General features: G+C 38.2%; 1 protein-coding gene across 1 annotated transcript in view; it reads right to left on the bottom strand.

Moving 5' to 3' along the window:
- LOC117388935 (ephrin type-A receptor 6-like) overlaps positions 1–22,542 on the bottom strand; it is a 202,348-nt gene extending 179,806 nt beyond the window's left edge. The window contains exons 1-2 of the mRNA XM_055230560.1: positions 22,151–22,542; positions 6,254–6,318 (exon numbers count right to left, since the gene is read on the bottom strand). Of these exons, the coding sequence (XP_055086535.1) occupies positions 6,254–6,318; positions 22,151–22,229 (144 nt within the window). The 5' untranslated portion in view covers positions 22,230–22,542. The remainder of the gene's footprint in view (positions 1–6,253; positions 6,319–22,150) is intronic.
- Positions 22,543–24,894: the final 2,352 nt, after the last annotated feature.

Here is a 24,894-nt window from a genome sequence, read left to right as displayed (position 1 = left end):
TTTGAGTGCCGGGCCTCTCAGAGTTCAGCTTTTATTGTGGTGGTATCCATTCTCTCGGTTTCTCTTACAGCACACTTCATCACAATTCAGATATGGAAGAAATTAGATAAAAAGATTGCACACTGCACCCATTTTTTCCCAATAGATTTAAGCAAAACTTGTCTTGGCCCTGTTCAGATATATATAAGCAGCTCATGAGGCCAAAATATGTCCACTGCGCTCTGTCAGCTTCTTACTTTAAAGTGTTTCACAGTCAGGAAGTGAGTATTAGCATGCTAGTTGTTGGGAGCTTTCCCGCCAAAACTCTAAAACCATCATGGTAAATAATTAGGATTCCCAGAGTGCATAAGGTAAATGAAGAATAACTTAAAATGGACTAGTTCTGTTTTTCGTGTGTTTAAGACAGTAAAAATCAGGTACCAAAAAGTGTTGAGGAGAAAAACTGGTAAGAGGCAATCCCAGCAATAATGGGCCTTACGTGGTGAAACTGGAACCTAAACATGGAACATTTGGAGGTAAATAACTAATTACTGTTGCACTTAGTTACAAGGACAAGTATAGGCAATGCATGTGTCCAGCTGGTGTATAAACTCATGTATCCAACACATTTGAAGTATTTTTTTCATTCTTTTTCCGATAGATAATATACGTATGTAGGTCCCCAAACTCTTTACACAGTTTTCTTCAGAAGTACATTGAAGAGATATTTTGTCTTACTTTCAAAGGTGAGATTTATTTACAGGTTAGAACACGAGAGTAGGCTTAATCAGAGAGGCCCGTAGATTGTGCATATAAATGGACTAGCTAATCTACTAGCCAAGGCTAATCCAAATAGGAAGCGATCATGGGTGTGCTTCCAGCTCCATCGACTCCAATTCACTTTACATTAAGAATCTGTCGCCCCTCTCTCTGTAAATGCTGCTGTCAGGCTCGTCATTTTGTTCTTAAAGTGTTCGTATTGACCCGCTCAACATGATCCTGGTATTTTTATTTCTGTAACTCAAGATGTGAACATTAATAGGAGACAATTTAGGTGCCTTCTTTCCCTGAGGTCACACCTACAAGTTTTAGCAACAGGTCTGACTGACAGCATTATTAAGGGGCGTTACATTCAACAGCTTCGTTCCCGTAAGTGATGAGCTTCATTTGACTGGAGCCGAATGCTTTGGGTGACATCACACTCACTCACTCACTCACTCACTCCACTTTTTATACAGTCTATGGAGAGGCCAAAATATCAGCCTGAAGAATACAACCCATGCCCTTCTTGTTAATCCCCAAGCTAACAATTCTACACTTTTTAGAAAACCAATCTTATTCAAATGTCAACTTCTCTGAGGCGTTAGTTACCTTTGCCGGGTGTCATTTCGAGTCAATGCCCTTGAAAGATCTGCTCGGGATCAATGCCTGTTCAATGTACACGGATTTAATGAGCCCGCGCTTCAACAAGTCAAAGCATTTGCATCTTCAGAAAATTCCCACACTCCCAACAGGTCATTAACAAACATAAGAATCATTACATCAAATCCAACTGGTTTCTCAAACTGACCCTAGCTCGGATTTAAAAAAGTGATCTTTCAACAGGCGATGTGGTCACAGTGAAGACCACGCAGCTGTAATTAATTGATTGAAGCGCCTCTGTCTTTTGCATGTAATTTTCACTTTAATTAAAACTATTCCCAGGTAAGCAGTGCTAATCGCATATAAGTGAGCCCATAGCAAGGATTCAGGAGCTCAGCGTGGCTAATAAACTGTGATAGCAGCCAAAGCGACAGTAAAATCTGACTTAATATAATATGGAGATAAACGCCGCATGGTGGGCTTATGCAGGGGTGCCTGTTGAAATAATTAAATTAAAAGCCTGTAATGAGAGTATGTTTCGGGACAATTATATTTTGTAATTTTACATTGACAGTGGGAGTTTAATTAATGTTGGTAACTGGATTTTCTGTTGCTATTTTTATGAACCATGCAATATTGCTGCGATGCATAGAGATAAGTTAGAATGGATCTTTTCACCATATTAGACACAGCACAGTTATTTTGGAATTACAAAAAAGTGGTGATAAAAATATGACATCCCATTAACAGCAATTAATCATATTGTAATGGTGGACAATTTTTAGGAAAATAATTACCTTTGTTAAATTTCGAGATTTCATCGCACTCTTTCTGCAAAACCAGACCTGAATAATTACACAATTAAACTGGCATTTTGACTGAAATGACAAATACTGGGTAATTGCATATTATGTAATAGAATAGAATAGAATACTGTGTCGCCTTAGTCAGTATAAGAGTCACACAACATCATAAGTATCCTTCTATATACTGAGTTTGGTGCATTAGGAAGGACACACTCCAAATAGACCTGTCACAATATCACATTTTGAAGCATGATACATAGTGGTACAGGGAAATACAAAAAATAAAAAAATAAAAAAAATTAAAAAAAACAAACAATATTGAAACTACTTTATGCCACTCACACTATAACAATAAAACACGAACGGATGAACATTGTAAACCATTTTTAAACAGACAGAATCATTTAGAGCGCATGTGTCAAACTCAAGGCCCGCGGGCCAAATGTCGCCCTCCACATAATTTTCTGTGGCCCTCGACAGGGTAAATTAAAAGGTACGATGGTCTTAAAATGTCATTTTATCATCAGATAGGCAGTTACACAGCCACATTTTTTACATCTAGGCAAATACATATGTAATATTTGTAACTTGAGTAAGCAATAAATACAGAAACAGTTTATTAACAAGTTAAAAAAGTAGTTAGACTTACTTTACATCGGGTCCTTTGAGGGCAGACATGTGTTTGACACCCCTGATTTAGAGGCATATACAAATACTTAACAGAATATTCCAATAATTTGACAGAAAAATCACTTGATTCAAACGTTTGCAGCTCAAATGTTATAGTATTACAACAAAACATCCAAAATCCCCCCACTAAGAAAAAGTACACATGATACATATTGAGCTACAAAATATGTTGCTTCAGCTTTCATATACTAAACGATAAGTTGATATAGTACTTATCGTGACAGGCCTAGTGCTACTGTTCATAAGAATAACTGTAAACATCATATGTGCTAAAACTAATAATAACTGTACAAAAAGGTAAAATTTGATTGGCTGGTAACGACATGCTTTTTTCTGATTTTAATATGCAACTTTTAACCAATACAAAAATTGAAATTACACCACAAACTACATCACGTGGCCAGTTACATTTGGTCCAGCTCATGAGCTTGTAATGACATGGGGAAAGTAGGTGCATGGGAGATTATTGAAAGATGCCATTGGTTTGCAGGGACTGACAGACGTGCGTTCCCGGTGCAGCTCTGATAGACTGCAGTATGTAGGGTCCCTGTGTACTGCTGATACCGGGCTGTGTCTAATATGCAGCCGATTGACTTTCTGTTGCTGCTTCCAGGTAGGAGAGGGGATTTAAACTATTTTAGCTCCCGAGATCTGCACACCTCCCCTGGGCAGCTCACCCTGCGCCTTAAATATTAATGGTAAATGGGGGGGGGGGGGGGGGGGGGGCTGGATGGCTGACAGCTTAATCATGGCAGTAGCTCTCTCTCTCCCTCAATCTCTCTTCTCTCCCTCTTTCTCCTCCCTCTCTCCTCCCTCTCTCTCTGTGCTGTGGGCGGCTGTCACACGACCTACATGATGTAATCGCCTCTATAGTCCTGATACAGGCCACTGGGGGGCTTGGGGACAGATAGAGAGGGACAGGCAGGGGAAAGGTCCTCAGGGATCAGCAGTGGAGGATCATTTGGATTGACTATGGACTGAATAGGTGTGAAGTCAGATATAGTCACTCAAACTGAAGGAGATGGCCCCCAGCAAGTCTCATTTTCACCTCACACACAGCAGACACTGGTTACAGACTTGAAGGTGTACTGTCAAAGCACAGCATCTGTAACTGATTGTAATTACTCAATTTTGAACAAAGATTGAGATTCAGACTTTTCTAATTGCAAATGATCAGGCAGATTTTAAAATGTGACTTTAAAATGTGATTTCTATAGTCAAGCCTCTGTCCAAAACAAGAATTTGTGTTTTCATAAGAGAAAATTGTATTAAAAATTGAGATACATCAATATGAAAAAATAAAAAAAAATTGTCATATCACCCAGCTCTGTGGAACATTACAGACACATCCACGGAGACAAGCAAGTGCGTTTGCAGAAATGTTACATTATATGAAGTTAAAATGATTAATTGAGATTCAGGAGCAGGACTAGACCTCAACTTCCTTCTGCTCCTCTTCAACGAACCACAGCTCACCTCAGCCACACCTTTACTTACCCAGAAGCCTTAGTACAAGCCTATCCGGGCAACACCATTTGCCTCCACTTTCTCGACTCTCGTCTCTTGTTCATCCTTCAGCCCAAAGACCTCACCATCTACAGAGAGGGGTCTCTACCTCGCCTCCACATCAATTTATATCATCAATAAATATCTTTATCATATACCATTGTTGTGGCGTGGTCCTTGCTAGTGAAGCACCTTTAAAGAGAAGTAGACAGTGTGTGTCGCCAGCCAGGATAAATACCTCAGAATCTATTTAATTAAGTAATTGTCACTGCAGAGACCCCAGAACCCAACAGCTAATAAAAGTAGAGTTACTGTGGTAGTATAGAAAATACGTTCATTTAACAATAAACTAAATTCTAATCCAAACCTGTATTTTGTAATAGTGTAGCACTTTCACATATCGGTAGAATGAATTCTTTGGTGCGTTTTAAGAGCGACTTTGGCCAGGACCAAATAATAATGAACCTCATTGGGTCAGTAATTCTCTAATGATTAGGGCCAAGATTATATCGATTACAGTCATTTTGATAAGACCAGATACACGCTTCTTTATGAAAGTGTAATGTGCATTTAATAGAGCTATTGATCGAAGCTGATAACCTATTCAGCTGCCCATCTCTATGATCACATGGAACACAGGCCAACAAAATCTATTTCAGAGTATTTTAAGATATAACAGTATTTGTATCGTTTGTTTGCAGTGTAGAGAAAAAAAATCTCATATTTCAGTGGGTAATATGATTTGCTGTTCCATTTTTACACTAACTCTAAAAAACTAAAGAACAAAGTTATCCTAAAATAAACCCTTGCCTCAAAACACAATCACAAAATATCAAGATGAACCAATGTTTACCTGTCTTACGAATGAATAACAAAAATACAAGTTCCAGTGATAACATCTTTGCAGATTATGGTAATTAACATTCAAAAAGTGCAGCTCGCGTCCTTCTGCAGTAAACCTTGAAATCCACTGCCATCTGAAATGCCAGCCTAAGGTTAAATAATAGAGTCATTCTTCTCAGTGACACGGACAGCACAGACATTGACAAGGGAAGATGGAACATTATAAAGACACACTCCTCCGAGACGTGAGCTCATTATGTGTCGTCAAGTAACTGGATTTCCCAAGTGGATCAAAAACATGCATGAATAGTCCATGATATATGGGCTAAATCTAGTGATGTCCACGGTGATACAATCGGGACCAGATACGGCCAGATAAGAGAGATGTTTTTTGATTGAAAAGTATACAGAATTACTTTGTATATATGTTGGCCTACATGCACAAACAATCAATTTTACTCTACTGTAGGTCTGTCACGATAACACATTTTCAAGTGCGATATATTGATACAAGTAAATATAGATGATAAACGATAATATTGAAACCAAACCATAAAGAAGTATTACACCCAAAAAAGTATTCTAAATGTACAAAATTGCAATAAATAAACAACAATATGCAACACTTAAGTAGTTAGTTTGAATCTATAATGAGTCATAGAAGTTCATAATAAAAAAAAAAAAATGTTTCCCGTTAGTACAATACATTGGTACAATACAATTTCTTATTAATGTGTGGACCCATTCTAGTTCATTCATTTGTGCATTTTATGTTTTTTTGTTGTTGTTTTGTTTTGTTTTGATACTAGTAGCTAGTCTAGAAACACTAGTTTTAGTATAGACTCATAACTGGGTATTGGCAGCCATTACACAACCATCACTTGCCAAGCTTTAGCCTGGCCCAAGGAGTTTTGTCTGCAAACATGTTCACTGGCTTATACAACTGCAGCACAATCAGTTTTTCTCAGTGTTTTCCAGAAGTATATGTGCATAAATCAGCATTACCTCTTACTATAACAGTAATGATTAATGTTAGGCAGGTAAACTGGTGCAGGGGACAAACTTACCCCATTGATAGGATAGGTTTTCCATCCCAGCTCTCCAAGCACAGACGTTGTATCCAACAGCACGACTGGAAAAAAAAGCAGACGTAAAACACAGCTATTAGCAACATGTCAAAACACAAAATTTGTCAAAAATGTGTCCAAATGACTCATATTTAAATATTAGTCATAAACAAGTTAATTTAAACATTTGGTTATTAGCAAAATTGGCGTGTTACATTAATATTTACAAGTATGAAACAGTGAAAGGTCTAGTTTGCCATTTGTGACACAATTTGGAGTTGATGGATTACAGTCAGATTGTTGTCAGCAGTCCATTCGCTTCTATGCGTCTCCTCTCGCCGCGGCTCTAAACCTCTATTTTGCTGCCGGCTCAGGATTTAAACTATTTGTACGGCACAAAATGTTTCATTATGCCGACTATTAACCAGTGCACTCTTGTGTTTATGAATTTGAATTATTACACCAGTGCTGTATCCCCTCCATTCTATTCAATTATATCGGGCTTCCAGTGATTTATTCTCACCTTGCAGCCAGTATTAAAAAACATTGCATTTCGACTGGTGAAAATATTGCCATCCTTGACAGTATTTTGTCTTGGTCTCAAGGACAGAGGATTTAATAATTCAGGAGGTAAGTCTCTGCCAGTGACAAGTGATTTACAATGAACCATAGACGACACGGCTTTCCTGGAATTACCTTTGAGTTCATGCCAGCACAATAGTGTTAAATAAAGATGGGAAAACAAATTTAGGTATTGTACAGTGGCAATAGTCAGCAAGTGTTAAAGTATTAAAAACATACGAAACTCCCAAATGCATCGGCAGACTGACACCCTGGCACTCCGCTCTGTTTAAGGAGAACTTTATGGAGTCAAGTTTGGTTCAATTTCAACACAAACAAATAATCTTAAAAGTGACCTTTATTCTGAACTTTACTGATGAGCAGAACAGAAAAATGAGGGAACAACTAGGTCAGATTCACAAGATATTTTGGTGTTGCTTCTCAAAATGCAAACGTATAGAGGTCCACTCATGAAAATTGTAGGAATTCTAAATGTTTTATCATCATTGACATCCCTAGAAAGGTGTGTTAGTTTCAGTGTTATTAGCTCGTCCCTTCAGAGAGATATAAAGCAGTGTCGACCAGTAATCTGACCAGAACTGAAGAAGCGGCTTGGATGAGCAGCGAAACGTCTTCACTCGTATAACTTTTTGCCAGATTAGAATTTTCTTTTACTGTGTTTTATCATACAGCTAAAGATTTATTTTGGAACTATCACCTATTCTTGGTATGAAATGATTCTATTGTTTGGTTCACACACGAGTTGCATAACATATCTGGTGGAGCCACAGTACATTTTTTCAATGACATTATTTCTATGAGCGAGGTCACCCACTCACCAAAAGTTACAGAGGGGACCTTTAAGTGCAAGCAGAATGTGAATATTATATTACACTGAACATAACCTGTTAAAAGCACAAATAATCAGTGTTAGCAGTACGCAGCAAACTAACACATGGTGCCATTATAAAAAAGTGACCAGAAGCTTTCACAGTGTCTATAAAAGCACATCTCTTTCAGCTCTTTGTTCCAGATGTGCAGCCTGGACAAAGTCACTGTTTAATGTAGTGCATCATTCATTATGTTTATGAGGAAACCAAATTGCGAATAACGGCACACAGAGCTCCCTTTATTCATATCCAGGGCTACCACACACAGTATCGTTTTCTACTGTAGATGTATATGTGGCCCACTCTGTAACATGACACTTATTATGGCATTGATTTCCACATATTTCTCTTTTTGTGTGTTATGAGGAAGGACTGGAGTCCATTTAGCAAAACCTGTATTCCTTTCTAGGCATGTAATGATATCCAGAACTCACGATACGGTATTATTTCAGTATGACACTCACGGCACGATATTTATTGCGATATTGTAGGAACGCTCACGGTATTACAGGTAGACTCATGATATTGGGCATATGCTTACAATAATTAGCATAACAGATATATTGGTGTCTTTTGTCTTCATTTTGTCATAATACCTTTTCAAGTGCAATATATCAATTTATGATAAGTACAACTGCAATGTGAACAGCCTGGTGGAGAAGTAAAAAAGAATGTCCAACAAAAAAAAAAAAAAAAAAAAGGAATTACATTACAATTGGACAGTTGTAACACAGCATTTTGAACAAGGCCCTACTTTGTGTTGTGCTCTACATACAAACTTCCCTTGTCCACCCAATAAATAAAAAAAAAGTGCAGTAAAGTTTTTTTTTTTTTTTTTATTATTTATTTTTTTGTCAACATCAGAAAACATACGTCAATCCCAGGCTGTGTGTACTGCAGTGTACTGTGTGCTGTTTTAGGGCACTGCTGTTGCTCTGAAGTCTTTTAGTCTGGACTGCACTTTATTTTTGATGAATTTGTGGAACTTTTTTGAGAGTCATTTTGCCAAGCGAGTCCTCATAGTGATTGTATTTCCCGAAGGTACATACGCTGTGTCTCAGCAGAACTAATGCTACTACTACATTGTTGTTCGTCTGCCTCCAGCGTGCAATCCCATTGGCTCAAACAGTGTAAAGAATCATGTATATGAACTTGTATTAGTTTTTTGTCTGCTAACACAAACTCAAAACTACTATTTTTCACCTAAATACATACCACTGAATACTAAAAAGAGACCAATATCAAGGCAATTTTGCTGCCACTACATCTCAATATCGCCAATATCATTACATACCTATTACCTTCAGATCAGTGGTTCTCAAACGTTCCACACCAAGTACCACCTAAGATAATATTTGGCTTTCTGAATACCACCAGACCTAAACCTAGACTATATCAAGCCTGAATTAGGATTGAAAATGAACAGGTCTAAAATGAAACCATGAAGTTGTATGGTTTACTCAAATGAGGACAAAACATTAATACATTTGAGCTCCAAATGAGATAAATCACTGCAGGTGACACTGCAGGTGACCTTGCATACCACCAGAAGCAGCCCACACACCACCTTTAAATGAAGGAAGCCACAGAGAAACCATTGAAACCCATCATATTTTTTTGTTTTATTTTTATTATTAATATTATTATTTATTTGTATTTTTTTACACTAAGAATTCAACCCCTCCTTGTCTTGAGTTCAAGTATCTTGTTTTGTCTTGTTCACAAGTGAGCGAAGGATGGAGCGTGAGACTGGCAGGTAGATCGGTGTAGTGTCTGCAGTGATGCGATCGTTGTATCAGACTGTTGTGGTGAAGAAGGAGCTGAGTCAAAAGGCAAAGTTCCTGATTTACCGGTCAATCAATGTTCCTACCCTCACCTATGGTCATGAGCTCTGGGTAATGACCGAAAGGACAAGTCACAAGTGGCCAAAATGAGTTTCCTCCACAGGATGGCTGGGCGCTCCCTTAGAGATAGGGTGAGGAGGTCGGTCACAAGGGAGGAGCTCAGAGTAGAGCTGCTGCTCCTACACGTCTTGAGTAGCCAGCTGAGGTGGCTAGGGCATCTGTTCAGGATGCCTCTAGGACGCCTCCCTAGGGAGGTGCTCCAGGCACATCCCACCGAGAGGAGGCCTCGAGGAGACCCAGGACATGCTGGAGGGACTATGTTTCTCGGCTGGCCTGTGAATGCCTTGGGGTCTCACCATAACAGCTGGATGAAGTGTCTGGGGTGTGGAAAAGTCTTGGAGTCCTTGCTTAAACTGCTGCCCACGCGACTGGGCTCTGGATAAGTGAAAAAAAGATGGATCAAGACAATGCCCAACCTACTTTCTGACATAAAAAGTTGTTCAATGGGCAAAATAATATAACGCCAATGTATTACAAGTGCACTCCCTCACCGCTGGCCTAATGGGACTCAAAATTCTATGGTCGCAATTTAAAAGTAGATAAATTGGCTGTATGGAAATGACTTTTAGTTCATAGTTCAAATTATGTCAGATTGGTGCAGTTTTAAAAATAGCACACCCTTTTACCTGATATTGGTCTTTTCAGGTGGCCTAATTTTGCATGACTAAAATGTCTATGGCCTCTCCCACAGTAGTTTAAACGCCAGTATCTCCGGGTCTTGTCATTTTTCATTTCTCCACTGTCACTGTGAATGTCATTGCACATCTTCAGAGCTCCTGCCATCTATGCCAAACCTCACCTGCTTTTTGGCACCCCGGAAATCTCTGTGTGGGTGTTGTAACACACAGCATGGATTGGAGTTGGATATGTCTCAGATAGAGAGATGTTAAAACAGAAAAAAACATTCACTGCCTTATTTTGAGCCTGGTGAGTTGGCTAATGGTAGGCCTGTCACTATAAATACTACATGGACTTATCGTTTAATAAATGATAGATGGAACAATCATTTTTAGGGCTCTATATCGTGGGTACTTTTTCAAAAATCTCTTTGTGATTTTTTAGTACATTACAGATACATTGTGCTATTTATTTATTCCAGCTCCTGCTTTTTAATAACATGGTATATTTAGAAAAGTGTTTATCTGTGTTTATCAGGCTTTATGAAAAAATATATCTTAATCAGACTTTTTATATAGTGCTCTTTTTACCTCATTTAATACACCTATACGGGAGCCATTAATTGTACAAAGCACATCAAGACAATACTCGATTTCTTCCCATGTTCACTCTAACAGAGCCTCATCAATGGTTTCAATCACATCTGTTATCTTTTGCTTTAGTTCAATACTCTCCCGTATCTTTGTTCGATACAGATAAACCATGATACACATTGTGCCTTCTCTTGAAGAGTAGCCATTTCTTAGAGGTTCATTCAAAAGAATGCCTCTTTAATCAACAGGATGCCTGAAATACTAAAATGCAATGTGGTTAAAAGCTTACCGAGTGCAATAGAACAAATCTAATGAATATATCTTATCAACTGCCTTTGTAATTACATTTTAAAATTGTAGAGTAGAGACTTTATGGAGACACTGTATATCACTGTATATGTGTTATCATGACAGGCCTAGCTAATGTAGTGGTTCTCAATCTGTGGTACAGTGGAGGTTTAAGGTAGGCACAGTATATGGTAGTAATCAGAGGATCAGACCCACACTGCTTTAGTTTTAAAGATTTCATAATAACTTAATAATCCAAATATTGTTTGTGATAGCATAAATATGGTGTGAAAAGTTAGCTTATCCCTGCTCTCTCTCTGTGGAAGCACGGCGCGCCTCTCCGGGGGCTTGTTTATAGTCGATCATTACTTCACATGTTATGACTCATTACAGCTGAATATGATCAGCAGCTGCCAACAACATTGTCCTCCACCACTCATTGTCTTGTTGCAGCGATGCTATAACTGCCATAACCACACAAACAATGATACCTTTTTTTTTTTTTTTTGCCCGGATCGGTTATGTATTTTCAACTCTGATAACGACCGGCTTTTCAGTCCGTCACTCACAAAATGTCCACTTATGGTTTCACAAGTGCTCCTCTGGGTACTCATTATGCCAACACAAATTTTAATCAGTGACAATATCATGGATTCATCTCCATTAGAACATCATTGCTGTGGGAAAGCTAGTTATTACAAATGAATGGAGTAGAAAGGAAGGCTGTTTGGTCATGCAACACTATCATTAGCGATTACAGTGCTAATGTTGACCGATTTTAGCACGTTTCATTGACCACATGAAGGCCAGAGCGAGACAAAGAGAGACACAGCCACGAGGAGGTACTCTGCTGAGGCTTGTGGATATAATGGACACGGAGCTATTATTATTTAACATGCATGTACTCTAGGCATACTGTATGTACCATAAGCATATTAGAGCCTGTTTGATCTCTTTTGATCTATTTAAAGCATACACTGTATAAAGAAATGAACTAAAGGAGTTACCCACAGTGTTGGCTCCAGTCAAATGAAGCTCATCAAGACTTAGCAATGCTGTATGTCAAATGGGTTGCTAACATTAGTAGGAGTGACCTTTGGAAAAGAAGGAACCTGATTTGTCTGGTATTATGTTCATACCTTTATGTCTGTGTAATCCCTCAGTCGCCGAGGTCTGATTCATAGCAAAAGATTCAGTTTAAATCTGTCAACTCGACAAATCGTTGTAGGAGTGAAGACGTTTCGTTGCTATTCCAAGCCGCTTCTTCAGTTCTGGTCAGATTGCTGGTGGACATTGCTTTATATCTGTCATTCCTGTTTAAGAAAAGACAGTCCCTCCTTAAACAGGAATGGGGCCCTGAGACATAATCTCTGACAGATCTATGATTCGATCCTTTGACCCAAAGCAAACAAAAAGAAACAAAAGAGAACAACAGGAGGGCCATTAAAGGTTAAACAGGGTCATTAAGGCTGAAATTGGAGACAATAGCTGTTTACAGTTTCAGTGTACTTCAGTGTAGCCTTTCCCTTCAGATAAATAAGGCAGTGTCCAACAGCAATGTGACCAGAACTGAAAGAGTGGTCTGGATGAGCAGCAAAACGTCTTCACTCTTACAAGGTTTTGTCCAGTTGACAGATTTAAACTTCTCCTTTTGCTTCATACTTATATTTACGGACACAATAGTGAAATAAAAACACCAGGAGCATGCAGAGCGGGTTAAGATGAACATTTTAAGACCAAAATGACGAGTCTGACAGCACCAGTTACGGAGAGAGGCGCTACAGCTTTTCAATAGAAAGTGAATTGCAACCAGAGTTGATTGATTGAGCCAGAAGTATACCCATGCTCACTTTCTATTTGGAACACGGTGGGTAGCAGGTTAGCTATGTCCATTTATATGTAGAGTCTATGATTTAAATAGATGAAATATTAATAATATCATAAGCAATTTACATGTACTTTCTGAAATAGAGATGGGGTAATATAATAAAAAACAAATCATATGAAATGGTTGTTCTGGAGATACGCAAAGTCAAAAAGCAAAAAAAAAAAAAAAAGATCTACATATCTATCTATATAATAATCTACATATCTGTACATTTCTTTCACCCATTTACATTTATTTCCATATTTGGAGCTGTGTTGCAAAAAACCCCTCACATATTTCAAAGACAATCTCGCTTCAATTCAGTCAATTTTACAGCTGCTTTGTGGGAACGAGATGGTGAGCTAGAAATATGCATCTAGTGCTATTGACACATCTGTGGGTGTTCTACTATTATCAGATGTACCACTGTAATCTTCACCTCAGCTTCCTAAGGCATAACATTCATATCTCCATAATAAATCTGTTGCATAACATATATTACATTTTTGCTTCTAACATCACAATAAAAATAAAAAAAAAGCTGAATACGAAGGATGCAGATTTTAAACAGTTTTTACAATAACAACAGAACCTGGGTTGCCTTAACCTGCATTGAGGACACGAACACAAGTTGTACCAACTTACCCTCAATATAAAACCTCAGAGGATCCAGAATTCTAACCTTGTGATATAATGAATGATTTGCTGCAGGTGATGGGGTTTTGTGGGTGAGCATTCAAAGTAGAGAGCGACAGTTTAGGTTTATACGGACTGATTGTAGTCACAGAATCTGGCAATGTAAAGTGAGGAATGTGTTCTCCATGAGAGCCAAAATACAAAGCAACTTTGACATCATGTGCATATATAAGAATCACAGTTCTCAGTAAAGTCAACATTGATTTCAATATATTGACCATATTATGTTAATGAACTATTAAATACAAATCTAACTTACACTGAAATGCTTAGTGCTTCTTCTCCATCAAGTCAAACTACAATATGTAAAATCCTCCATCTAAGGTAGTCCTGACCAAGCTCAAGATCTGGAGATGGGTCTGCTCCTGACAGGTTAACCCAGCGGTACTGAAGGATGGTCAAATTTGTAGAGGTCAAATTTCCCTAAAGGGATAATAAACTGTACCTTAAAGCAACTGTACAGGTTCAGGACTAGTGCAAATTGTTACTCTTCTCCTAGATGTGGCAGTTAAAGAAAAATGTGACAAAAATCTATTGCACTTTCACACACAATTTAAACCAAATACATATTATTAGGCTTGACTGCGAGAGGCTGGCAAAGGGACTATTTATATATTAAAACTGTCTAAATATATAATGCAAAACTGGAATATTATTATCGCATAGAGCCCATGTGAAAGTCACTGCCCGTCAGTGATCAGGGACCCTCACCATGACATTGAAATGAGCGAGTGACTTATTACTCTTAGTGTATCATCTGCTATTGTCCACACTCAAAGACAACATGTCTCTAGCACTTATGCTGTCATTTTATGTAAACTATTCTCTGCTGACTTGGCCCTTTTGACTGTTGCAGACAGAAGAATTTGCGCTTCAATTTTCTTAAAATAAAAATATATACTTGGATAAGAAGTGTGAAAACGCCTGCAGTCAAGAATATGCAAAAGCAGACCTGTGTATTCCTTACTCTGCATGAGTCCTGTGACAAATGAAACGCCTCCACTCACATACTTTATAACACCTGTACTTAGGTGTTACATGACAAGCCACTTCAAGTTGACTCATCTCCACAAGTATCAGTATGAATTATGTTACCAGGATAGATTTGAATGCATTTCAATAATTTTGCACTGGAAAGCAACACTTTATGATTTTCACGAGGGACAGATGTGTGGCAATAAATTTAAATATTGTGAATGTATTTAATTTGTGATTCAATACAAAAATAACATATTTAGATTTTGCCATATACCCAGTGAACTAGTGTTTTTTTTTGTTTTTTGTTTTTTTTTTCATTAATATTTTTTTGTACATTTTAACATATCCCACCACCTCCCACCATCCCCCCTCCCATACAGGTGGGCACCAGGTAAGCACAGGAACAGAACACAACTGTTACATACACAAATGCATTAGAATTAACATTCATAGATCCTCACACACACACACACACACAACCCCACACACACACACACACACACACACACACACACACACACACACACACACACACACACACAAACCCAAACAAGTAAGTACAAACCAATATACAATATGAAAAATAACCATAGTAAAATAAACAAAAATAGATAAATAAATAAATAATATATTTCCATCTTTTTAGCATCTTTGTATTGGTCACCATCTGCCCCCTCGCTACAGTCATCGCTAAAAACATTTAATGATAAGCCACGCTCCAGATCAGACATTATTTATGCACCCTATTTTCAACATAAACTGCTGTTATAGTAGTTTTTATTGTAATAAGTTATTAATAATTCTCTAGTTTATATGATATTATATACACATTATTATAATTATAACCTTTATGATCTTCAAATTTTGTTTTTGTTTTTTATAGATCCGCCCTATGTTTTAAAGCATAAGTTTGATACTCTAAATGAGAAATACCTTGTAGCAAGTGCTTAAACATGCCAAATGTTTGAGGATTATGATAACCAGTGTTTTTCTAATATAAGAAGTCAAAACCAACAGCTCCTTTTGTGTCAGTTTCAAACCAAAATATTAGTATTCAAATCTGAATTCAGTGAGGTAGGGCTGTGCGACTAATTTAATCTGTATCAAATTGAGAGCCACTCAGTACGAGGAAAATAATGGTGATTACATTATACCATTTCGCCCATCCCAAAGGAATTTTGATGATTAAAATGGGTGTATTTCATATTCAGTTTGTGCAGGTAGTTGCTTCACAAAGAAGCACTGTTGTTTAAATGTATATTGATCTTAAAAATAGTGAAACGTCACAGAATATCATAAGCAATATATCAATTATCACATATGATATTACCACATTGTGAACCGAGTATTGAATCGAATTTTCAGGGACCCTATGATTCCCAGCCCTCGTAAATGGAATAATAGAAATCATTTAGCTGATGGTTTTATCCTTTATGTCCTGACTCCTGATCCTTTTGTCGAGGAGGCTGTACTCTATTTTTGTCGATGTGAAGTAATTGTCAGTGTAGCCTAAAAACTGGCTGGGTATACATCTCTATCCATCCTCCCTGTTCTCTGCTCTCTTCAGCTCAGCACCCACAGACCCTGCCTGCAGCTACGGTCCTCTGGGACTTCCTCTGTGGGGTATAAATAGAACATGAGCTGGCCAACTCATAAATATACGGAGCTCAAGTAGAATGATGACATCTCTTGTCTGGCCTACGGTTCCACACTGTGCAAAACAAACACCTTAAAATAACTGCGCCCATTCCACAGACCTGGGGGCGCTGTCTCCATTCGCACTCATGTGAAGCAGGCTTGTCTACAGGTGAGAGTTGGCTTTGTACATAAATATGACGACCTGCTTATGAGTTTGTCAGTTGCGAGGTTGTTCAGAAGTCACCTACTAAACTTGTGTTGAAAAGTTGAATGCAGCTATAGTGGCTCATAGGGCTGTCAGAATAATTACTATATGGACCTATCATTCAGTATATGAGAGCTGGAATAAGATATTTTTGGGGTCAACATTTATCAAGTGAACATTTTCTTTGCACTACTGCATTTTTTTTTATTTTTTTTTTTAGCTATATGATAAGATTTAAGTTGTAAAAGGCTGAATAAATAACTTAATAATAAAAACTCATTACAGATGCAAACTACATTTAGAATAGTTTTTGTGGTTTAAATCTGCTCTTCAGTTATTGCGTCATCAGCATGAATTTGACCGTTTATTGTCTATATTTACTTCAGCAATACAGTGGTCCCTTCTTTATTGTGGGGGTTACGTTCTAAAAATAACCCGCAATAGGAAATCCGCGAAGTAATCAGCTTTATTTTTTACAATTATTATATATGTTTTGCAGCTGTAAAACCCCTCACCACACACTTTATACACTTTTGTCAGACAAGCATTAACATTTTCTCACATTTCTCTCTTGTTTAATTAATTAATAGTGACTCATCCTGGCGCCGCAAACATTTATGTAAATTTGGCTGAACGCATTCTATACTGTACCCAAGCACGGATAAGGGTAAGAGGTTTGCAACAGGGAGGGAATCTGGCTCAAAACACATGGGTTTTACAAAGTGCAAATTAATACATGGCAATATTTTAGCTGAAGAAAAATGCATAGAAAGAAAAGTAACACTGTATTTGTTATAATAAATTATGATTTAAATGTGTCAGTTATCAGTTAAAGTGCAACTTGTAAATTTCAATAACCTGTCATGAGAAATAGACAAAAGCAAAAGAAATAGGTGAACATAATTACAACAATCCTATGGCTATAAAGTGATCAGGACGATGTCTGTAAAACTAAGCAGGCTGGATTTGGAGTAATTGCGTTGGGACTTGAGAAAATGATTGGAGCATCTCTCGAGTGAATACATTATCTATTCTTTTTATTTAAGAGCGCAAACAAAGTACACTGGTATAAACAGACGAGCTGAAGATGTGCGGTGAAATTGAAAGCTATCCGTACCAGAGAGGCGTGACGCGATCTTTAACACAAGCACAAGATCAGACAGTATAGAAAAGACACTGAAGCAAACACTGGGATTGATTATACCCTTCATGGGCTCAAAGTGTTAAATGAGTGGGCCCGTCGCGATCTCACTTATCATTCAGTAAATAAAGGACACACAATATTTCAGTGGCTCAAAAGCACTAGAATTATAATACTCCTTATTGACATTAATTATTAGCTGGTTTTATTTTATTATTGCAGATATTTTGTCTTTAAAGTATGGTTCAAATTGGGTTAGTATTCTGCTAAAATGGTCTTCAGTAGTATTTGTTAAAAGGTTTCAAAAGCGTTTATCCTGGCTTGCCTATAAATGAGCGTTTCAAGACTCAAGGTTTAGAAGAATAAGGCTTCCTGCTGAGTTAGTCGTGTGAATACAACAAAAACAACACCGCTGTCATAAGGCTTTTGCAACTTTCATCTTAAAATTCAAATGAGTATATGTTTATAAGAAGTATTGGTTGATTATATTTATTTTCTGTTTTTTTTTTGTCTATTTTGTCTATTCTGTTGTCTGTTTGTGTCTCTTTGACTAGTCTACCAAGTTCATAACAGGACGGTACAAAACAAAACAATAAATTGAAGAAAACTATTAAAACTTAGTTCATTTAACACAGTAAGTTGCCTTCTACTCTCCTCATTTAACCAGGGACATTCAAAGTATAATATTATAATGTACAGTATGTCTAACTGCCAAGTAAAGCCTTGGATTTGAATTCTACAGCTCATTTAAATACACCATAGGATTAAATTAAATATCAGTCATATTGGCCACCTTCTTCTCCCTGTGTAATTACTTTGTGATGAGATTTGAGCGCAGATCCAGTTGAGCGCGCGCCTGTCATTCTTTCCACTGAACAGTCATTACCATCATCACAGGACGTCTTTGAAGGTGAGGGAGGAGAGGGCTTTCACTGGATTTACAAAGATTAGAGACGTAAATTTTCAAAATATGTACTTAAAAATGACGCATGTATTTAACATTTGCCATGACAAATGAAACAAATGAAAACAAATTAAACAAAAGTACAGTTGTAAATGACTGAATTGCGACAGAGGAGTTGTAGTTTTTACATACATGCATGGCCTAGTTAGCCTTTTTAGTAGTAACAACTTATTTTTCCATCTCTGGGACACTCAGGATTAGGCAATTCTAAAATGAATTTCTACAATTTGTACACATTTTACAGAAAATCTCCAGTTCTAGTATGTTTATTGTAGAGATCGACCGATATGTTTTTTCCCATGGCCGATACCAATACTGATACAGTCTTTTTTTCTTTTCTATCCAGAGGAACCGATGGCCGAGAAGCTCTCCTGATATTTTATGGGTATTTGTATAGGGTAGATTTGAATTATTTTTCCCAAATTATATCATTTTAATTTACTGCAAACTCCCCCCAAGCACTTTTTTTTTTACCACAAACCTTCAAGAGAGCTGTGTTTTGCGCAGCTATCTCTTTGTATTAAAGTGTTAATATAAAGCTTTGTGTGTATGCTCTAGGCAGCAAGTTGACCAAAACAAAATATTGGCCTGTGCTGGAGATTTAAGGCCGATAGCCGACACATTAAAAAGTACAAATATATTGGTCTATCTCTAGTTTTTTGTGTCCTTCAGGCTAATTAAAAAAAATAATAATAATGTCAGAGATTTCTTTTCTTTTTCTTTTTTTTTTTTTTACACCAAATATATTAAAGCATTTACTGTGAATACACCTCCTCAGTCACACACACATTGACAAGCATGTGGACACCGCTACTGACCGCAAGGCTAGAGACGTTCCTTGCCCGTGGACACAACTGCAGTATATGCTGACTGAACTGGGTATCACACTGCCAACCATGAGCTCAATGACCAAACACCCTGAGACACAGCAGATACAAAATCACTAACTACGTCTAATAAGTGGATTTTTTTAAACACCTAATGCTCTATGAGGCACATAGCGGTGTCACATGACTCAGAGGAGCACTTCTGACATTTCCACACTCGCTCGGACCACTCTGATTGATTTTTCCTGACAGCACGCGGCTGCTGAATATCTACTTCAGACGCTGGTGATGGAGATCTCAATGCTTTTGTACTGAGATTCAGTGATGGCAAAAAGCTGTGATAGAGAGCCAAGCCTCAGTCTTTATATTCTCAAACCCAACTGCAGGCAACATTGTGCTTTCATGTGGCACTAACTAGCAGCAGACTTTCCCTGACTGAGATGTTGGCAGAGGGTTTAACTGATCTGATTGGACGTTCGTCAGATTCATTTATTTTCTGAGCGGCTTGCTTTCTTGACTTCTAATGCCTGAGTTTCACTGTCAGGGCAGAAAAAGAGAAAAATCAATCCCAACTGTTTCAGAAGTGGCGAACAAAGACAGCATCTTGAGAATTACAGAGCAATCTTCTGGTTGGAAAAATTCTACAAGGGCACAGGAAATAGTGAGCGTAAACAAGTTTTGTGAAGTATTTCGAACACTAAACACTGCACTTTATTCCACAGAAAGGCAATGTGGGAATTCATCTAATGTGTGAATAAACGTAATCGCATATGTTTAAGTGTAAGTGGTAATTTGAACTGTCATAATAAATGTGGCTTTGTATGAATGGGGTGTTAGTATGAAGTAATACGTTGAAAAAAAGCTAACCCAGCAGTTTAGACCGCTACAGTGTTCTGAAATGCATGACATTAATTGCGAGATAGAGTTTGGAGTTAAAGAACAAAGAAAGTAATACAATGCAATCTCAATAATAGCTTTTCCTTTTCGAAATTGTTCACCTCCTGTCCCCTCGGTTGAACTGACAAGCTCTTAAAAAAAGTCACAGAACAGAGCAAAAATAGGAAGCAATTCTTTGTGCTGAACCTCTTATCTTAAAGTGTGCCTTATCTGCGGTTAGAAGTATGAAAAGCGTATCAGATCACATCCCCTGTCTCGCCTTCACCAAAATAGAAAACATCACATTTTGCTATACAGAAAAATGATGGAAAACCTTTATCATTTGAAGAAAGAAATTGATAAATACAAACAACAGCTTGGCTTCATCCATCTCGAATAATGCAGCAATGTGCGCTATAAAACAAACCACTTTTCTCTGTCATCTGAGTTATTATCTGGCCCCATCTTCACTAAGCTGCCCCGCAGTTGTACCGCTGTCCCGGACCTGTCGATATGAGCGACTTTGGCACAATAGAAAGCAGACATCAGCTCAATCATGGCATCTTTGGACGGGGAAAAACCGTGAGTGAGAATGTTGTGTCTGAGCGAGCAAAGAGGAGCATTGGGTCTTATTGAACTCTCCACCAGAACAATAAAACACAACCTGGGGGGCAGATCCCGCTGTGCCCCTGTGCGATCGATATAGCGCTATTTTAAACCCTATGAGTGGTGCACCTGTGTGTTATACAAGGGAGATACAAAGCCCAACGGATACAGATTATATGGATAGTCTAAATGGGGTCCGGAATTACTGTTGTTAACTTTTGTTGCCATAGCAGGGTGTTAAAACTATTAAACTGGTTGTAAATATTGGTAATGGTGGTTCAATAAACTCACCAGAAGATGCCAATAATCCAGCGGTCGTGGTTATCATATAAGACAAAAGCTATAACTTCAGTTTAAAATTGTACTAAGAATTTTACAGTAATACGTTCAAATATAATGTAACTCCATAGATTCAGTGTTATTTGATCCAAAGCCAAAATCTCCAACACCAGATGCCACATATAACAAAATGCATATCTTAAATGTTAACTGGAGCATTCAGGAGCATGTATATTAGTATGTTAGTGTAAAATAAAGCAGTGCTGTTGTTAACTGATTTAACTAATATGCAACATCTGTATAAAATAAATGGTAACTGGTGTTTAATGCAGTGACTTATGGCTATGAATATTTAGTGTCAGTTTCATTGATCTGTATTCCCTTGACGCCTGTTCCAAGTTACTGCGATTATTATTTGGAAAAGTAGCTAAACCCATAAAATAACCTACCTTAACTCACAAAATAAAGTTGTTGCCTACAGTTTCTTCCTTAATAAGCACCATTACACGTCATGATTTCATCTCTGCTGTGCAATCTTTGCCTTTAGGTTGTCATTTGGAGAGCTCGTTGGCATGGATGTTTTCCAAGTCATCTTTACGCACAGAGCAAAAGCTTATAAAACATGTCAATTTCATTTTAAGTGAGACATTTTAAGTAAAACTATTGTTAAAACTTTACTCTACGTGAACTAGAAAGGATGGATTTAGCCTACATAGCTGCTGTCATCTACAACTTGACCTCCCATCTTCGCATTGGAGGAAGTGGAATCAATGCAGAAACTTGCTGCAGTAGCGTGTTTGCATCAGCGCTCCTCGCCAACAAAATGTGCTCAACGACTTTTAATAATGATGTCGTGCTACTTTATTGACTCCTAACAGCACGGCGCGGTATGGCACTAATAGTTAATTGCGTAAAACATTCACGGCGCGCAAATGGAGCCTGTCACAATGCGGGTACCCGGCTTACCTTGATTGCAGTTGCCGACTCCGGTGATGACAAACCCCAGAAAAAGTGAAAAGAGGGAGTATTTGCTGTCAAAACTCATATCTGCTGCATTTAGGGACGATTGGATAAGCGTTATTCCCGTACACAAAAGATTGGCTGAATTCCTCCGCAGGCAAGCGTCCGGTGCGTTACATTTGGTCTCGGTTGGAGAGCAGTAGTGCTGGATAGCGGAATAACATCGGGTCCATCCTTTTCCCCCCCAAAAGCGAAGTCACAACGCACAGTCCAAAACACTTGTCTTCATAACTTTGACGTCTTCTTACGCACTTATCTGACTGCCGTGGATCAAGAAATACAAATGAATTCTCCGGTAAAGTAAGAGCAGGACTTAGAACCTACACTTGAGCGGTTTGGTGAAGTGGTTTCCGCGGGGGATAGTCGGTGGTGATGCAGAGGAGACTGGCAGAAGAAGAGCCCCGCACACACAGCTGCTGCTACGGCGGGAAACTGAGCGCGTCTGGACCGTGGAGGAGAGACGCTCGGCACTAGGGGGGGTTCGCTCACAAGGCAACGGCGTGTTCACGTGTGTGCGCGCTGTGGAGAGCGGAGAGCGTGCGTTGTGCGTGTGGAAGAGGAGGAGAGTCTGTATGTCTTATCTATTGGTTCAAGTGCAGTGCTCGCTCAAGGATAGAGGAATTAGACACGTTTGACGCGTTAGGACGAGATGCGATTCAGAAAGTGGTGGCCCAGGATAATGTCTGTGATTTGAAATAATGATACAATTTAAAAAGGAATGCATTTATACATTGCTATTTAAACTATTAAACTATGTAATTACGAAAAGTGGTTTCCTAATTTAAGTCAGTTGGGTTGATCACACAGCAAACTCCACTAAGAATACAGAAGTGGACAACTATAGGCAAAACAAAATAAAACAAAACAAAACAAAACAGAACAAAAAAAAAATAAAATAAAATAAAATAAAATAAAATAAAAAATAAAAAAAGAAGAAAGAAGGTAAGTGCTGCCCCAGGGGGAAAAAAATAAAAAAATAAAAAAAAATAAATAAAAACAGAAAAAACTGTAATTTTGTAAGTTATTAGCCTACTTCACTGTTATAACTTTACCGGCAAAAGAACATTGTTTACTTAAAACTTTAAATTAGCACAATTCAAAAACACATTTGTAGCAAGCACCCTAGTCTAATGACCCCGCTGTAATAATGTTTTGAGCCCATAATCAATAAGAACCTTTAGAAACATAATCGCAGCATTTAGAGTGGAGGGGTCATCAATAGCTCATCAGCGGTTTAACACAAAGAAGTGAACCAGTTCGCGACATAATAAATAAGCGTACCAAGATGCCAGCAGATGACTGAATAGCAAGCACAAGTCCAGGCCGGTGCTGTTGACTGTGGACATGTGTGTCATTAATACAGAGAAGCTCTCAGATGTTACAGCTGCTCCCCAGAGAGAGAATAAGAACGAGAATAAGGACGGGATGTCACACTGACTTACTGCTGTGCGCATGGGGACATTTGTTTTTACGGCTGCGAGCCCTACAAACAAATACTTTAACCACCAAATGGAAAATAAAGTTTAACACAGGGAAACTGAAGGAGTATTCCTAGAAAGTACAACTAGCTCATCAACAGATTATCAACAATATAAACTAGCGACAGATTTGTTAAGCAATACAAACTGCTGAGGAGATTTATTAAAATATATGGGACAAAAGAAAAATTAAAGGTTCATGGCATTTTCGGAATCTCAATCAAGCTTGCACTCTTGGCATTTTCCAGTACCGTAATCACAGCAGTTTTTACACCAGATGCCCTTCCCGCCCCCATTATGTCTAGCCTGCGAACACCATGAAAATGTTCCACAAACCAAAACATCTCTATAAACAGTGTTATAACAAATGTATAGAGGGTGGTATTGACAAAATGTATCTATGGTCACATTTTTATATAGCGCTTTCCCACCTTCTAGGCATCAAGAGACCATCAGTGTGTGCAGATGCTGGGGGCGAGGTGAGATACGTGTCTTACCCAATGACAAAACGACCGCAGTTAATTTGTGGGTGCTGGAAATGCATCGCCAACCTGTGGGTCAGTGGATTTGATTGCTCTACCAACCTCAGGACAGTGGACAAACACTCAACCAACTGAGCTACTGTGGCCCTCTATCTCTTTACCGTGTCTGTAACAATGTCTTATTTACATCTTAACGTATTCATAATGAGCTAGAAAAAATATATATACAGCTACATTCAACACTACAATGCCCCCGCCTCCTAGTTCTTGCCAAGCCGCCAATGTCAGCCAAGATGAAGAAAGGTCTTGCCTCATCTTCCTGGACATCTGATCGAGTGAACAAGCAAACCTCCCCATCCCACTCAGGTTAAACAGAGCCAAAGTGTCTGCTGTGATGCCTCCAGTCAATCAGGACATGGGACCAGCTCACACTGTGTAAATACATCTCATCACAGGCTGTCAACAACACTGCAGCCGGCCAATCTACCAATACAACATGCACAAGATGCCAACGGTCAGGAGGATGGGTGACAATATGTACGTGGGGGTAGGCATGTAGATAATATTGGTTACAGTAAAGCGAAAACATTTAAAAACAAATGTTGGATGATTTAAGTCACAGTATGGTTAAACGGCCCATAATATGCTATTATCTGATCTAATGTTATAATGCTGTTTCCTCATCACAAACACACCTGGAGTTGTGTTTTGTTTTATTTACACATGTTTA

Source organism: Periophthalmus magnuspinnatus, chromosome 21 (assembly GCF_009829125.3).
Source record: "Periophthalmus magnuspinnatus isolate fPerMag1 chromosome 21, fPerMag1.2.pri, whole genome shotgun sequence".
Lineage (NCBI taxonomy): Eukaryota > Metazoa > Chordata > Actinopteri > Gobiiformes > Gobiidae > Periophthalmus > Periophthalmus magnuspinnatus.
Note: the sequence above shows the minus strand (reverse complement) of the source record. Positions and strands in the feature narration are given on the sequence as shown.